At 33.2% G+C, this 16,646-nt stretch overlaps 3 protein-coding genes across 3 annotated transcripts; all 3 read right to left on the bottom strand.

Annotated features, from left to right (window-relative positions):
* Window positions 1-542: 542 nt before the first annotated feature.
* LOC126688050 (ent-kaurenoic acid oxidase 1-like) lies at window positions 543-2,783 on the bottom strand. Its single transcript, XM_050382616.1, has 6 exons — window positions 2,496-2,783; window positions 1,319-2,141; window positions 1,149-1,227; window positions 967-1,073; window positions 769-890; window positions 543-697 (listed from the first exon to the last, which is right to left on the bottom strand). Exons 1-6 carry the CDS (start codon window positions 2,717-2,719, stop codon window positions 607-609), a joined length of 1,446 nt encoding a protein of 481 aa, XP_050238573.1. The 5' UTR covers window positions 2,720-2,783; the 3' UTR covers window positions 543-606.
* A 5,328-nt stretch (window positions 2,784-8,111) lies between these two features.
* Window positions 8,112-10,166, bottom strand: LOC126688052 (uncharacterized). Its single transcript, XM_050382618.2, has 2 exons — window positions 10,007-10,166; window positions 8,112-8,700 (listed from the first exon to the last, which is right to left on the bottom strand). The coding sequence occupies exons 1-2, from the start codon at window positions 10,113-10,115 to the stop codon at window positions 8,435-8,437; spliced, it is 375 nt and encodes a 124-aa protein (XP_050238575.1). The 5' UTR covers window positions 10,116-10,166; the 3' UTR covers window positions 8,112-8,434.
* Window positions 10,167-10,310: 144 nt separating this feature from the next.
* LOC126688049 (serine/threonine-protein kinase BSK2) lies at window positions 10,311-14,027 on the bottom strand. Its single transcript, XM_050382615.2, has 9 exons — window positions 13,532-14,027; window positions 13,316-13,451; window positions 13,111-13,244; window positions 12,773-12,878; window positions 12,534-12,619; window positions 12,073-12,261; window positions 11,674-11,832; window positions 11,438-11,551; window positions 10,311-10,740 (listed from the first exon to the last, which is right to left on the bottom strand). The coding sequence occupies exons 1-9, from the start codon at window positions 13,820-13,822 to the stop codon at window positions 10,489-10,491; spliced, it is 1,467 nt and encodes a 488-aa protein (XP_050238572.1). The 5' UTR covers window positions 13,823-14,027; the 3' UTR covers window positions 10,311-10,488.
* Between the last annotated feature and the right edge of the window lie 2,619 nt (window positions 14,028-16,646).

The following is a 16,646-nucleotide window of genomic DNA, read 5'->3' as shown; positions in this document are numbered from 1 at the left end:
GTTGAAGAGTTATAAAAAAGAGCTGGCCACTGTAAGATTGAATACTTAAAAAGTAGTAGAAAGAAAAAATGGAGAGCATGGAAGAAGAAGAGGACCTCCCATCAATAGAAAACATTAAACTTATACCAATGAAAATGGCAGCTTCCCCATGTTATGCACTATGGTGTTGCAAACAATGGTAAGTATTTTCTTTATCCTAAACAGGTGGCCCTTTCATCATCATGTCCCCTGCTCCTGTTGCCTAGGTCACTGGAATTTGAAGATTTGGTTTAGATGCTTTATCTATGTTTTTGGATGTTGAATTAATGAAAGGGGCCATGTAAGCGTTAAGTCGTCCAGATAGATATAAACAAACAATGATTAGTTAGGTTGAGACTACGATTTGTCTTTGATAAAGAGTGAATGTCTACCGAGTAACTGCCTTAAATGAATTCATGATGTTATGTATTGATTCTGAATGAAAATTGTCTAAAATTTGATGCCATATATTTTGTTTTGTGTGTGTTCTGAGAGACGTACACAAGGAAGCAATGGAAATGATATGACTGAGTGCAGAAATCATTTATTAATGTTTATTAAGGAGCAAGAATAGTCTTATACATGATTCTAAATTTTCTTGATTCTTGCCAAGCAGTTGTCTTTTGGTCTTGAATGAGGCAGGTACATGACTGTACTTTCAGGATTTAGACGTTCAAGCCTGTAAACATTAAGATTAACATCAGAAATTATTGTTGAAAGAAAAGCAGAATGAGGGTGATGAGGACTGACTTATAATTAAGGAGAAAATGATGCAGAAAGACGGAAATTTCAAGTTTTGCAAGATCATTTCCAGGGCACAGCCTGCTTCCTGCTCCGAAGGGAAGGAAAGTCCCTGCTTTCGCTGTATGATTCTGCATCCAATTCCATAAAATTATATTATTATATCACTCAAACTCCGACACTAATATGTAATAATATTGGACTTACATCCCATCTTGAAGGATTGAATTCCTTTGGATTTGGATAGATTTCAGGATCAAAGTGAACACTTCTGAACCACACCAGAATTCTCCAGCCCCGGGGTATCATATATCCTGACAAATTCCAAACCATTCAATCATACACTCATTTATGTGCATAACCTCTATTAACTTCAGCCGGAAACTTACCGTTTACATTGACATTGGATTTTGCCTCTCGGAAAACCACAAGGGAGAATGTAATCAAACGAAGTGTTTCGTCAATCACCTGATAAGCATTTAGTGCAAACAAAATGTATATTAATAAGCTCAAGACAATTAAGGGTTTGTTATATTATATATGGAAGTAGGAGTGGCACCTTAGAAAGATAATCCATCTCTCGAACTTCTTTTAGGCTCAATCCCGTTTGCGTGGGCGGCCTCCTTTTTAGGATCTCTTCTTGCTCTTGCTTGGCCTTGTGAAGAAATTGGGGATGCTCCTGAAGAAACACAGTAGCCCACATAGTGATATGGGCGGAAGATTCATGACCTGCATTCAAGTACATCACCAGTACGTCGATGATTTCATCGTCGCTCATTTTTCTGCCCTTCTCATCCTCAACATCCAACAGAGCATCCAGCATGTCTTTCTTTTTTGACCAGCTCCTCTCTGCTCTGCGTGCGTCCACTATTAATTGTATTATAGCCACAAGCTTTTTGCGGGCCTTGAGTGCTTTATGGTATGCAAACCCAGGAAGATTGATGGCCATGGCTCTCACACCATAGTTAAGCGCTGTGTATTCCCTCTCTAAAGCCTCCATGACGGAGTTGCTCTCGGAGCTCAGGAAGATGTACATAATGATCCTGAAAGTGACCTTTCTGACCTGGGTCAGGAACTCGATCTCGCCCATGGTGGACCATTGTTCCAGTGAAGATTTGAAATTATCCTCAATGTATTGCAAATAGAGGGAAAGAGCCTCGTGTCCGTTGACAGGAGCTGCAGTGAGGCGGCGAAGACGCTTGTGGTCTTCGTGAGATATGCCAACGAATGAGTTTTTGCCGATGAGGTCGACGGTGGAGCTGGGCCAACCAGGCTTAAATGCTTCGTCATCTGTTAACACTCGTTTGCATGCTTCTGGGCTCGTCACCAACACACTAGGCTTCGCAAACATGAACGCCTTGTACACTCCTCCACCTCCGTATCTGCAATCAGAAGAGTTAATTTAGTAATAACATACCATTAGTTTAATTTAAAATGTGAGCATAAACAGGCAAGGCAACTCTTCAAACATATAATAATAATACCCTAGGGGCTTTGTATGATTGTATCTATAAAGTAAAAGAGTATATAATATACTAGCTGAAAGCATAATAAATTATGTGGCGCATGCAGGGGATGACAGCGACAAGAAGGAAGTTCATTAGTTGAGGTGGTCCAATGGAATAAAAAGAAAGCAGTCAGTTAGAGACGGTGGGTATTGGAATTTGGAGTGTTGTGCTTTATCAGACAAAGACATGCTTGGGAGTCTGCAGAAATAAAACCAAAAAAGCATAGACCTGGCGGTGAGGTTGCGCATGAAAGATTCAGGATCGGGGGACTTGAAAGCTCGAAGAAAGGGGAGCATGTTGCCGATGAAAGGCCAGCCCAGATCACCCGGCGGAAGAGAGTGGCGCATTTCTCCGAGATGAGTTTCGTACAGCCACCCGTTGGCCCTCTTTAGCAGCCATGTCACACACCCTAAAGCACCTGCTATCCATAGCGCCACCACCCATATCTCCATCCCTTTTCTCTCTCTCTCTCTCTATTGTATGCTCACCGATGCCCCCAGACTCCTCAATTTATAAGTGGAGTTGGACAAACTTTTTCAAATACTTTTTCTTTTCTTTTCTTTTCAACTTTTTCCTTTATTCTTTTACTAACAGTACCAGTGTCTACACTTTTTAATATTATCTTTTTAAAGTTTATAATTTTCATACAGTTTAAAAAACCACAATTAATATTATACTTCTCTCGTTCTATTTACAATATTTAATATTCTATATTAAAATATTTTATTTTAAAAATTCTATTTCTATTTTTAAAATATTTTTTCAATTAATATCATGTTTTACCTTTTCTTTAATCATCTTAAAACAATTCAATGGAAAATTACACTATTATTAATAGGATAACTAAAAATATAAAAAGACAGAAAAAAAATATTTTTTCTATCTATGTGTATATTTTTATAATATTTTTGTTTTACTACTTTCCTATTTAATATGTACTAATTCTTGTTTTTTTTAACTCTTTACAAATTAAATGACAATATACTTATGGATTTAACATTTAACATTTTAGTTCAATCTTTTTATGTTGTTAATAAATACTATTAATAATTTTATAAACTGAGACATTAAACTAGAATCAAAAAGATAAACACAAATGTATTATATAAATTATATACTATATACTATATAAAATATAATGAATAACTCCTAAGATTTTCAATATATTATCATAGAGTCGAACGCAATGGAGTTAGTGTTGGATATTAGAAATCCTAATTTTGTAGAGGCGGACATTTTAGTTGATGGTTGTGTGCACTTAGCGAGGCAGTTTAGTAACGTTATTTTTGTTTTCGTGAGGCGATCTGCGAATCAGGCAGCGCATATTCTAACGCAAAATACCCGTTTCATTTCAGATTATCAGGAGTGGCATAGTAACTTCCCTGAATTTTTAAAAAATGTAACTGCTTTGGATTATTAATAAAATTCGATTTGATTCTCAAAAAAAAACCTCCAATTAAGGAGGATATACGAACTATAATTTATATTGATTCTAATTTAATGTAAATGAAAATGAAAAAAAAATGTTAACTATTATTATTAATAATTAATATAAAAATAAATTAATAAATATTAGAAGCCAATTGTCAAAAAAATTAAACAGTTGTAAATGATATTTCATCTAGTTTTTTATTTTAACTTGAAATATATAATGCGGCATGTTACAAACACTCGTTCGATATAAATGAATAAAATTCAGACACTTAAATGAATTAAAAAAAAAAAGAGTAAATATATACGTTAAAATAGAAAAAATTAAAAAAGTTCACACACTTTCAATTTTTCCTTTTTTTATTAAACAACAATTTCTTTGATATTCGCACTTTTATTAAGTACGAACGATTTAGAGGTTGAACTTTTATATGGTTTTATGTGTGTGTATAAAATAATTATTTCTATTTTTTCCCCAATTGATGAGTTAAGATATATAATTTTCAAAAAATAAATTTATAATGTAGCTATCATTTTAAATTTGATCATTTCTTCGGAATAATGCTTCTATTGACGTATAATCTACATATTTTTAATTATCTTCAAATAACTTTTTTTTAAAAAAATAAATACTATTTTTTAAATTTGAGATCTCTTTAAATTTTAAATTTTCTTCTTGACCTCTAAGCCATTAATTTTACGACTGTAAAAAAAATTCATCAAGTATCCAATGGATAAAAATATAGAGAAATTCTTAGGTAGATTCAGTCCACCACGTCATCCGTAAACTAAGTATATCACATAATGACACGTCATTAAAATGATGGCAATCTTGTAATATTACTATTTAAAAGTGTAAATAAGTAATAAACGAATTTATAAAATTGGCATCATTTTAATGACGTGTCATTATATGATAGACTTAGTTCACAGATAACGTGGTGGACTCAATCTACCTAAAAATCTCTCTAAAAATATAATACTATAAAAGTTGGAACTTGAATTTGTCAGTTGGAAGCAAATGCCTTACCATATATGTGCAAGACATTTCTTATTTTGTTTAAATTTTGAAAAAAAATCCTAAACCAACAAGATAAATCTACATTTATAGTAAATTAGGTATTATATGGAAAGGTGGCAACTGAGAAATTGAAACATTAACCATGACTGGATAAAAATTAGAAAAAAAATGAAAAGATAAGCATGTAAGGCAAGTGCTGGAATTGGTATAATATATAAAGTAATCAAAATGATATGCCACTGATTCTTTTAAGGCTTAATTATTTAAATTAGACCGTCAAATTTTTTTTCTAATTTTGTTGTAACTATATTTGAAAAATGTTCAAACATGTTCATCCTTTAGGCACATTCAAGAGAAATTCTTAGGTAGACTCGGTCTACCACGTCATCCATTGACTAAACCTATCACATTATGACACTTTATTAAAATAATGGCACTATCGTAATATTAATATTCAAAAGTGTAAATAAATAATAAATAAAATTACAATAGTGTTATTATTTTAATGACGTGTCATAATATGTAGTCTACGGATGACGTGGTAGACTGAGTCTACCTAATAATTTCTCACAAATATTAATGATTTATTTAGACTATATATCAAATATGAAGGATATATTTAAATTTGGATACAATTGAAACTGAAAAATAGAAAATGAGATAAAATTGATGATTTTAAATTTTTTGGATATAAACAAAAAGCTAAGAAAATGAAATATTTTTAAATGATCATGTGTGTGTTTTAATCCTATTACATACACAAAACACGGTAATTTTATATATCATTACATCAAATTTATTATGAATGCGGATTAGAAAGGAAAATTAGTTCCATTCATGTAATATCTGATGTGGCATCCTGTGGAACTATTAAATTTTATACACTTATTTTCATTAAAAAGAATTCATATGTCAGATATATATTTATTCTGCCGTACAATTCTTTTTTTTTTTTGTTAAAGACCACATAATTCAATATTAACAAAAAAAATTGTTTATTAAAGGTGTAAATTATTTTAAAATTATAACTAATGCTGCAAATTTGGACGTTATGTTAGAAAACAGATTAATTTTTTTAAAATACCGTCAATTAACAATTTTTGCTTTAACAATTCACATGAAGTGTTTTTAAGTACAGGATAGAACGATGTTGCCGGCCTATAACTGATAGTTTGTCTTTTCATCAAAACCTTTCTATGCATCTGCTTCCACTTTCTTATGTTATGTCCCTATAAAATGATTGCATACGACATGGGTCCTATTTTAAAATGAGTCAAACTAAGAGCATCTCCATTACACATGTTATAATTTGTACTATATTTAGCACATAATATAACAAATATTATATATAGCACAAAATTTTGATTTAAATTATCGTCTTGGCAAGCAACTCAGTCTCCGCCAGCTCAACTCCGGTCTGCTGTAGTTGGCAGGGAGGATGGTAGTGTAGTGTGGTCGGCTCCACCGTAAGGATGGCTTAAAGTTAACGTCGATGCATTGATATCCTTTGGTTGGCAGCAAATAGACATTGGAATTGTCGTAAGAAACTGGCTTGGGCAGGTTATTCAAAGCTCGACAAACAAGATGGTCTGGTTCTTATTCTGCTCGCAGGCAAAAATTATGGGCATTAGTAAAATTTTGAGTTGGTTAATAGGTTGAGATAATTTAATTAGGCCAAATAATTAAAAAAAGTCAAACCTTTAAAGAAAGTTTCATAAAGTCCAAACCTTTTAATTTTATCAAATTTGTTCTAAAATGCATTATTTCGTTTCAATTTTGTCCAAGCCTCAATTGGCACATGCTTGTACTTATGTGGCGCTGATGTGGCGTGCCACATAATGTGCCACCATATAGTAGGTTAAAAGTCTATTTAAGTTCTAATTTAAAAAAAGATATATTTCAACTTAATTTTTAAAAAATTTAAAAAATATTTTAAATAATCAATGTTATAATTAAAATTATTTTTTAAATATAAATTAATTTTTAACTTTTTAAAAATAATTAAAATTTGTTTGACTTTTCCGACCGTCCCACTATTTTCTGACCGCCTCCCCCGTTTTCCGTTTTCAAAACTCGATTAAATCAAACGAACTAATTTAAAATATTAAAATTCTATGCACTAATTTTCTTTTAATTTTTTTTCTTGTAAATTTATGGTCAACTTGCACTCCTCTGGAGTTTTGGCACTTAATATTTTATAATAAATATAATTCATTATTAATTAAATATTATTATTATTTTTTGACAAGTCACACCACGAGCCACGTGTGAAACATGTAAAGCGACACTATATAAAAAGGGCTTGAGGCATTGCCTACAAACACATATTATCATTATTACTCAAATCTATTAAGTTATCAACGATTGTCAAATACTGACTTAATCATTGAAGTGCTCGAAGGACAACCAACGTCTGATCAACAGTCTAACCCTTATTTTGCAGGTTATCTATCTATAAGGCAGACTCCATCAAAAATTGACTAACATTTGTCAATTAATATATCATAATTATTAATAAAGTTTATTAAATAAATTTTTTATTAATAAAAATGAGCCTTCATATAATTATGTAAGAATGCATACAAAGTTCACTATATAGACCACTAAACATAAAAAATAATTCTAAAAGTATTTAAAAAATATAATATACAATCAATCAAATCAATATGATGTATGATATATAGTGAATCATATTATTATTTTCGTAGCAATTTGTGCAATGGTTTAAAAAAATTAGAAAATTTAAGTTTAAAATAAATTTTAAAGATTTGATTGGAATTCAATGATGTTAAGAGTTTTGATTTTTCATGAGAGCAAACTTCTCATGTCAGCAGATTTATCTATTGTCAGTTTCATCTTGCTTACATAGGAGACTATATAAGAGTGGACACTTTTTATATCCACCAACAAAATTCTATTATTTAAAATTAAATTAAATTAAAAAATTAAATTGTAACTAATTGAATTCATCTCATGATTAAGCCATTTAAAAGAGAGGAGAGAAAAAGAAGTTAATGGGTTGATAGATAGCAAATTTTAAATGGGATATTGAACTTAAGTAAATGATAAACGTATAGATGTGAGTGTGCAAAGAGCTTATCAAATACATATAAGGTTTACTCAATGTATCATTTTCATATCCATATGTTAGGAGAACACTCAAGACTTTTTATCTTGTAGTATTGAAAGAGAACGGATAATGTCCCCTAAAGTTACAGCATGAAAATGGGGCTCCTTTGGATTATACCCTCTCTCTTTCAAATCCCTGTCGCAAGCTATTGTTCATAACATTTGCTGTGTAGCTTCAAAAATATTCACAAAACAAAGTATGTATAGCCTAAGCCCACCACCCGACACATCCTCCTTCACCTCTCTCAGCTAGATATTACAACTTCACAAACTCAAATCAAACTTATCCATAAAGCCCAAGAGATTTGTCAGGGCAAGCAATGTTTTACAATCCTAATAGTTTTCTTCAACTATTTTAACAGATTCATGTCAACTATTGTCTTCTTTTTCATACAGTAATTTCAACAATTCTTTTACAGACCACATCTCCATTGCAAGTCCACAGAACGTGTATCATTTCAACAGGAAACCACAACAGAACATGCCAGTATTTTTACATTTACCTATTAAACAGGGTCTTTCCAGAAAATACAAACAAAAGTTCCAAAGAGAGCTGCAACTCGCAACTGCTGTCCGGGTTACCCCATCAGCTCTCTCCAAATGTACCTGGTAGGCCTTGGGCATCCGGTGACTGCGAATTGGATATCGAGATCAGCTCAGACCTATACTTGTCTGCTCCATCATAATCCACTTCAACAAACTTCTGATTTCCCAGATTTTCTGACGACACTTGTGAGGCAAGTTTTTGGTCTGGGACCGAGTAGGAGATGGCAATCAGCGACTCTCTTGTCACTTCCTCTTGACCAATCTTTCCAGGTTCTATCTTATCCATATAACGACAGTAAGCTACTCCTGCATTCAGTGATCATCCCGGTGTTAAATTAACTTGAAACTAGTATATATCATGAGCAAGCAGCATCAAATTGCACACATAATAAAAATGACCAGCCATTTACTAGACCAAAAATAACATAATTCTACACTTCATAATAAACCTGCTAGTGCAATGTACTAAGATCAGCCAAAAGTCCAAAACCATCTGCCGACTATCAAGAGCCCAACTTGTATAGTACCACCATTTTAGCATTTGCATGCATTTCCATAGTAATTCATGCAATTTACGTAACTATTTACAGGTTGCAGAGATGCTTAAGCCTCGGAAAGCTGAAATTCTAAAAGAATACAACTTTGTGAAATTCATTTGTAGATGTATGCTTGTTTTCAATTCTATTATTTAATAAATTATATAAACTTAATCATGTTAAATCTATAAGAACAAATTCATTTTAGAATTAAATTAATTCTACAGTAAAATTGAACCGGTAACATATATAAGAGATGACAATGAACTCTTAAATTTGCAGTCCCTTGAACCTCATTTTCATGCTCTAAATTTAGGGGAAATTATCCGATTGCTTTCAAATTAATCTTTAAACAACATTAACAAATTCATCCACTCACCTCCTAATAGGAGGTCACGGACAAAGGATGCAAATGCATAGAGTACAATTGGAAGAAGAATGTGATGAACATTCCAAATTTCTCCTATGAATACCTAATTGAATCAATAGATTAGATGGGTTGACTAGAAAGGAATGGATGAAATTGAGTCAAGTAGAGCAGAGTGGACAGAACAGTGGACGAAGCTCTGAAGCCAAAAAAAATACATAAACAAACACACAAACTCCTAGAAGAACCTACCAAACAATTAAGCAACCATCAAGTAGAACAAGTGATTCAATGTTCTTTTTCTTTTTTCCTTTAAGGAAAAAAAAGGCATAACAGAACAAGAGAATCAAGTAGTGTGTATTAGAACAAATGTTGAGCTGAAAGCCCAAAAGTAGTGAGGTAGAGGATGTAAATTACATTTTTTATTTTTCCGAATAAAAGGATAAGGAAACGCCGAGTCTGGTTAATGCAAATTGACACCGAAATAAAAAAGAAATTGAGAGATCGGTGAGAAGAGCGGTGGATTGGATTATGGAATTGAAATGAAATTGGCTGTTGTATGTAATAAGAAAAGCAATTGAAGAAAATAAGCGGATCCAGGTTGCTGTAACAAATCACGCCTACGCAGTTAGGCACGAGTAACAGATTTATTCGTGGAGAAACAGAATGTTTTTCAAGATTTGCATAAAATAAATGGAAACCAAGATACCTGCTGCCTTGAACTTTGAGGCGACGGCGACGGAGATGGAGATGGCGATGGCGATAGAGAGAAACGGAGAGGTTTGACCTGTTTGGTACCCGTAGAAGAAGAAAAACATTCAAAATAAGGCACTCACTTGTATTGTATTTCTATTTAGTTGACCATACGTATTCCCAGCCAAACTCACGCGATACTTCCGCCTTTCTATTTTTACATTTATCTTCACACGTATGACGTAGCATTACCAACATCATTATTTTCTTTCTTTCTTAAATTATACTACTACTCTCTTTATTCTTATACTCCATCAAAATCACTCTAATTACCTTTCATTTATTTTTTGAATTCATATCACAAAAACAAACATCACAAGGATCAATAGTCCGCTGACCTACCTAAATCAAAACTACTTTACAGAATGGGTTAAATCAACTAATTTTTGCTACAATTATCAATCTCTCAACAACTAAACTTCACTACAAATTGTTGATTCAAATGCGCCAGCTGCTCTGCCTCTTTGCTTCAAAGGACGCCCCGTCGTTGAGCATGTCGTCCGCATCCGTTTGCATTCCCAGCTTCGACAGTGCGAGAGCTTGTAGATAGAAAGCAGTAGGCCATTCCGGTAAGCACACTTGAGCCTGCATCGCATCTCTCAGTGCAAGTTCTGCTTCCCCGACCATCAAATACGACAGCCCTCGCCTTGCAAACACTGTACCCGACGGAACCGCCATCATCGTTACCAGCTGTACCCACCAACATTCAACAATCTCATTATACCATTATCATGTCAAAGTGAAACCACAATCATTCATTTCCAAATACAGCCAATATGCACTACACTTGTCTGAAAAGAGAGAACAAAAACTTATTGAGGGGATTTAATTTGGCCTCCTACCATACAACAACGTAGACAGCAAGGAAATGGATGTTCAAGTCCACCCATATGCTGCCATGGTGAGAATGATTCAGTTGACAATGGACTTCCAGTTACACCAGTTACATTGAAAGAGGAGTTTGGAGCAGTTATGTACATAATGGGCAATGCCAATGAGGAAAAGGAGAGCTCTCATGTATCATTATATACCTAGTCGTAATCTTTGGAAGTGAAAATCCAAAACTATAATTTATTTTTAGTCAACCAACAAGCCATTTAATCAATCACCTATTTACTGGTTTACATAGTTTTAGTTTCTCTTATTGTAACCATATAATCCACAAGTTTTCTTACCAAAGGTAGACTTATCATAGTTGAAATATAGCGGTTTGATTCTTCATCGTACACAAAATACAAGCCTACTTCAATATAAAACAGTGTCTAAATGCATAACAGTTCCCGCATTCAAGGCTCCTATGTGTTTATAAACAGATAATAATTAGACACCAGCACTCAGCAAGTCATTCTCAACAAATCCATTGATAATTTGGTGGCCAGTGTCTTACTTTTGTATAATAATCAACAGCATTTTTAAAATCCTTATCTCTGAAAGCAATATCTCCAAATTTCTTTGTGTTGAGCATATCTTGCACTTGCTGAGTCCACTCTTGAAATGACAGCTACACATTTGAAAAAAGATTATTTCATACAATTCAACCATTAATGCTTCGGTCAGTTCTTTTACGTGACTGGCCAATATGTGAAGCAATACAAAGAAGATTAAATAGCAAAAATCACCCACCTCATTTTCTGCACCTTCTTCATCTTTATAGCCTGTTTTAAGCAAAATATCATGCACTGCAGTAAGATCCATTCTTGCACAAGCCTTTCCAAGTGGGGAAAGCATAGTTGGCAGTGTTACCGGAGTTTTAGATAGACCCATTAGCACGAGTGATGCAACCTAGGGAACCAATTTGAACAGACACTTTACCAATAAAATGATAAATGTGTGATGTTTCTCATAAAAATAGCTAAATATACAAAAGCTAAGCTTTCAGGAAGTCAATGGACGACCACAGCTTTGGACTGGTGGCAGCGCCTCAAATGAGGCATGAGATGGGACTCGTCTTTCCTCCCTCTCCGCATTGTAAAATGATCACATAAAAGAAACAAGGAAGTTAACGGCATTTTGGAAATTCACCTCTTTCTGCTTCTGAAGAGGTACCACAGCCGAGAGAAGAAACCTGATATCAGGTCGATCTTTAGCCTCATACTGCAGACATTTTGAGGCTAGTTGCACCAATTCAGCTGCATCTTCATTTACATACTGTCCCTCCAAGGATGAATCCATCAACAGCAACAAATTCTTCCCCCTTATCAAGTCCAATGCCTGTATAGAACCATGAAACGGGATTACTAAAATTATATACCAGTCTCGTACAAGACAAAAAGATAGTAGTCAAACTCTGGTCATGTAGCATTGTAGCAATAGCTAGGAGGCATTCAAGTGTATGAAATGAACCTATCCCATTTTGTCAATCTCATATTTGACTCTTGTACATAATAAAATCACTTTGAGAAGTAAATGAAGGTCTCTTGATGCCGTCTGCTCTAAAGTAGGACAGCATGATGACCACAATATGCAATAAAAACGTAACATACATGGCTTGGAGGGATATGTTTTCCGCTCAAGAGGTCAAGCAAAACAGTTCCATAACTGTAGATCACACTCTCAGGGATGATCCTACCTGCAACATTCAGCATCCAAGTCAAAAATCCTGATGTAAGTATGCAATGGCGATCTGTTTAAATGATTGTCAGAGGGCTCTTTGAATGCTTATACCCTCCGGACACTGTAAACTAAACTTTTTAAAATCATAAAGAAATAAAAAAAGATGAACCTGTGCGCAAAAATTCAGGTGGAGTATAAGCTAAGTTTGTGCTGTAGCTTTTTCCATCTCGGCTATTCTTCATCAGACCAAAACTAGATAATCGAGGATCACCATCCTACCATGAAAAGGGGAAAAATGTATGAATGCAATGTAGTCAGTTGTGATGTATGGAAACATAGTAGTTTCTGTCAATTTATACATAAAAGAATGCATTTGGGAAGGAATAGAATAGAATGATGAAAAGTTGCAGATGATTGTATTGTAAAAGAAAAGGCAGTTAAAATAAGATGAAAAGGAGAAGTTGTGGGGGTGGGGAAATGAAGTTATAAAAAGAGAGTAGGGTAAACCTGATCAAAAAGAACACGGTAGGCGTTCAAATCATGATAAAGTGTGAGGTTGTGGGAATTGCAATGGTCAAGTACTTGTGCAACATAGAGAGCAACTCTGAGGCGCATTTCCCATGGTAAGGGCTGTTTGTCCCCTGAGAATGTATTGTTTTGTCTTAGCTTTCTTAAAAAGCAAAAAGAGAAAGAGAAAGAGATAGATAGGTACAGTGAAAGAGATGCTTGGAAAGGGTGTCATGAGGCATGTAGTCAGCCACCAACAAGCGCTCGTCTCCCTCGGCGCAGCATCCTATTAAGTTTACCAACCTCTTATGCCTTACTTTGCCAACTCCCTTAGCCTCCGTCTACAGTTAAAAACACATTAGTAATGTATGTAGAGGTGTAGTAGATTAATAATGAATTTGCAATGAAGAGAAATAGGTACCAGAAACTGGTGAGGGTCAGGCCAGGAGAGCCTGGAGAACCGCTTGACGGCCACGACGCGATTGTTGCTGAGTTTGGCTCTGTAGACCACATTGGGGGCCTTCTCTCCGCTCTCTGAGACGATCAAATCTCTGCTGAAAGCATTAGTGGCTGCTTTGAGTTCTCCCAAGCTGTACTCTCTGAAGGCCTCTTGTTGGTCACTGCTCGGTAGCTGTAGATCTGCTTCTTCTTCTTCGTCAGCGGGAAGTGGCTGTTGATCTGGAGATCCCAAATGCGACTGGAAGCACCCCATTTTCTGCCTTCGTCTTAATACAAATACAGATTCATCATCCAATGTATCTGTCTTCAGATAGGATACTTCAGAAAAATCAGTTGATTTGATTAAGAGGCGTCCTCCTCAGTCAATGCAAGATTAGTTAAGGTTGCAAGTAGAAGTATTATTTGTTTCAACATCCAAATCTTCAGTGTCTCAACTCTGGAAGCACCAAACAGAACATGGTGGGATGATTCGGCTTCCCCTTTTCCGGAACTACCAATGGGCTGGGTTTACTTTTCAGCCCACAAAAAACCCAACCACTGCAAACATCTAAACCAATATTAGCTGGACCGCCTTTTTGGGTGCATCACTTCTTGGGCTTCATCTTCAAACTACATCGATACTCTATTTTTTTAAATAATTATATTTTTATTTTAGAATTATGTTTTATTATTTCCAAATCCAAGGTCTCAATTAGTTCAATACTATACAATTTTTGAAAAATACTTTCAAGCAATTTAATTATTCAGAGTATGGATTTTTAAAGTTAATTTTTGTTAGGTTAATTTCATCGTTTTATAAAAGAATTAAACAATTGAAATTCATAAATGTTTGATTATGAAGTCTAGATTCGCTCTTATTAGTATTAATATGAAGAGATAATTTAATTATAATAACAAAGGAAATTGAATCATGGATGAGTTTGGCATCCATTATTATAATTAATATCACAAAAGAAAATTCGTATTGATTTTGAACTTAATCTTTAATAATATTAGTATTAATTTATTGGTTCAGAATTTCAAAACTCAATGAAAGAATATGATAGGAAAATTGGAGTGGAGATAAAGATAGAGTATAAAATAACATAAATAAACCCCCACCGAGAAAAATAAAATTTGTAATTGTAAGAATAATTTGTCTGTTGCATTTGTTGTTTTAGAGCAGTTTAGATGTCACTGCCAATATATAGATGTGATGATGCAAATACTAATCCAACAAAAGAAACTAAAAATGCAGCCGCCGATATCATAAAGGCGGCATTAAACATTTGAAAGTTGATGGAAAATGAGCTGTTAAAAAGGTGACCAGATACATGAAAACAAAATAAAAATAAGAAAGTTGATAAGCAATGGCATATATATATATATATGAATGAGTGCTTATTAAAATGAATGCATAGTGATAAGCAAGCAAGAGCCAAGATGTAGGAGTAGTTTATTAGAGGCGTGTTTCATTTCCAAACTAATACGAGCCGTTGCTTTTCAACTTGAAAGCGAAATGCAAATCCCATTCCAACTCATCAAACTTTCGCTTGCCTAGTTGTACCCACAATTACATCAAATTGCTTTTCATCCTCATTTTTAATTTTAACTTTACCTTTACATGTTTCACACGTGGCTCGTAGTGTGACTCGTCAAATTATCATAATTATATTTTTATATATTAGGGTAATTATATTTATATTTAATTAATAATTATTTTTATAATTATAAATTGTACTATATAAGTGTAAAATTCAAATAATATTTAAAATAGTAGTTAATAAAAAATAGGTTATCTTATTTCATATTTTAATAATTTAATATTTTTTATTGATATTTAAATTTTATTATTATAGAGAATTTAAATAAAAAATATCAAATAGTAATTTCAAACCCAAACTGAATTCATCTACATCCAAACTGAACTCATCTAGTTCGGTATTGGCTTCATAAACAAATAATAGGACTGTAATTTGCTAGTTATTGTTTCATGAGTGTACTATTGCTGTAGACTTGTTTCATCTGGATGCAAAGACTCAAAATAAACCCTACCGAATATAATTTTATAAGAGCCAAGATTCAGACACTAGAGCAGGGCCGAAATACAAAAAGAGACGATTGATTAAATTAACAATATATACACATAGTGGAAGTTAATTAATTACTGAACAATACCTATACATAGTCGTCAAATTCTAATATAACTCTACGTACCTTTAAATGCTAAATTAGTAATCAATCAGTAATTAATAACGACTATAAAATCTTTATTAATAGTCAATTAGTAATAAACTTAAAAGGACAATTTAGTAAATGTGTCTGTCAATACTAGTTTTTCACCACATGCTACGCACGTGAGTGATATTCATATGACCCGTTACACATCTAATAATAATTATAAAATATTAAATGAAATAGTTAGAAGCGATATTTTTTATAACCCGTCATGTATCTAAATTAAATATAATTTTCAGTTTTTTATAAAATAAATTTATTTTATTTGTTATTATATTGGCTATTAGCCTTAAAACCCCATAATCCTACATATCTACGGTTTTATTTTTGTTACTGAAATTTACAGAGTACTAATATAAAAAATTTATCAATGATTAAATAAAGGTTTAATAGTTATTAACTAATTAGCTATTTAATTAATCACTATTGTAATTAAAGTCCTAATTGGAATAGGTAGCTAAATTATCTCCAATTTAGTTTTTAGTATTTAAAAAATAACTAAATTGTCTCCAAATTAGTAGGAATACATATCTTTTAATTTGATTGAACTACAAAATTAAAATACTATATTTGGTCAATATATTATTATTTAAATTTTTATCTTAATATTTTTTGTCACGACCCAAATTATTGAGCCGCAACCGGCGCTAGGGAACGGGAGTGGTAGCTCCGAAACCCGTAGCAAGCATTAAATCACTAATAATTTTTCGCGATAATAAACAAATAATATCAAACAACGGAAGCAATTACATATATATATCATATACAAAATATTTACATTAGCTGTTTAAACCTCGCGGGCTCTAGTTACCGTACCCTGTACGAACTGGCCTCGCGGTACTATATACATCAACTAATGT

This window comes from Mercurialis annua, linkage group LG6, assembly GCF_937616625.2.
Source record: "Mercurialis annua linkage group LG6, ddMerAnnu1.2, whole genome shotgun sequence".
NCBI classification, from domain to species: Eukaryota; Viridiplantae; Streptophyta; class Magnoliopsida; order Malpighiales; family Euphorbiaceae; genus Mercurialis; species Mercurialis annua.
This window is presented reverse-complemented; position numbering and strand designations above follow the sequence as displayed.

Bases quoted from the DNA above. Each gene is read 5' to 3' on its own strand.
- LOC126688050 (XM_050382616.1), bottom strand. From the start codon at position 2,719: ATGGAGATATGGGTGGTGGCGCTATGGATAGCAGGTGCTTTAGGGTGT. The intron at 1,228-1,318 runs GTGCCACTCCTA...AATGCTTATCAG, and splicing joins AGATGGATTATCTTTCTAAG to GTGATTGACGAAACACTTCG. The intron at 891-966 runs GTAAGTCCAATA...AATTGGATGCAG, and splicing joins TCAATCCTTCAAGATGGGAT to AATCATACAGCGAAAGCAGG.
- LOC126688052 (XM_050382618.2), bottom strand. From the start codon at position 10,115: ATGTTTTTCTTCTTCTACGGGTACCAAACAGGTCAAACCTCTCCGTTT. The intron at 8,701-10,006 runs GTATCTTGGTTT...CACTGAATGCAG, and splicing joins CTCAAAGTTCAAGGCAGCAG to GAGTAGCTTACTGTCGTTAT.
- LOC126688049 (XM_050382615.2), bottom strand. From the start codon at position 13,822: ATGGGGTGCTTCCAGTCGCATTTGGGATCTCCAGATCAACAGCCACTT. The intron at 12,879-13,110 runs GTTTACCCTACT...TTTTCATGGTAG, and splicing joins ACCGTGTTCTTTTTGATCAG to GATGGTGATCCTCGATTATC. The intron at 11,552-11,673 runs GTGGGTGATTTT...TCAAATGTGTAG, and splicing joins AAGAAGGTGCAGAAAATGAG to CTGTCATTTCAAGAGTGGAC.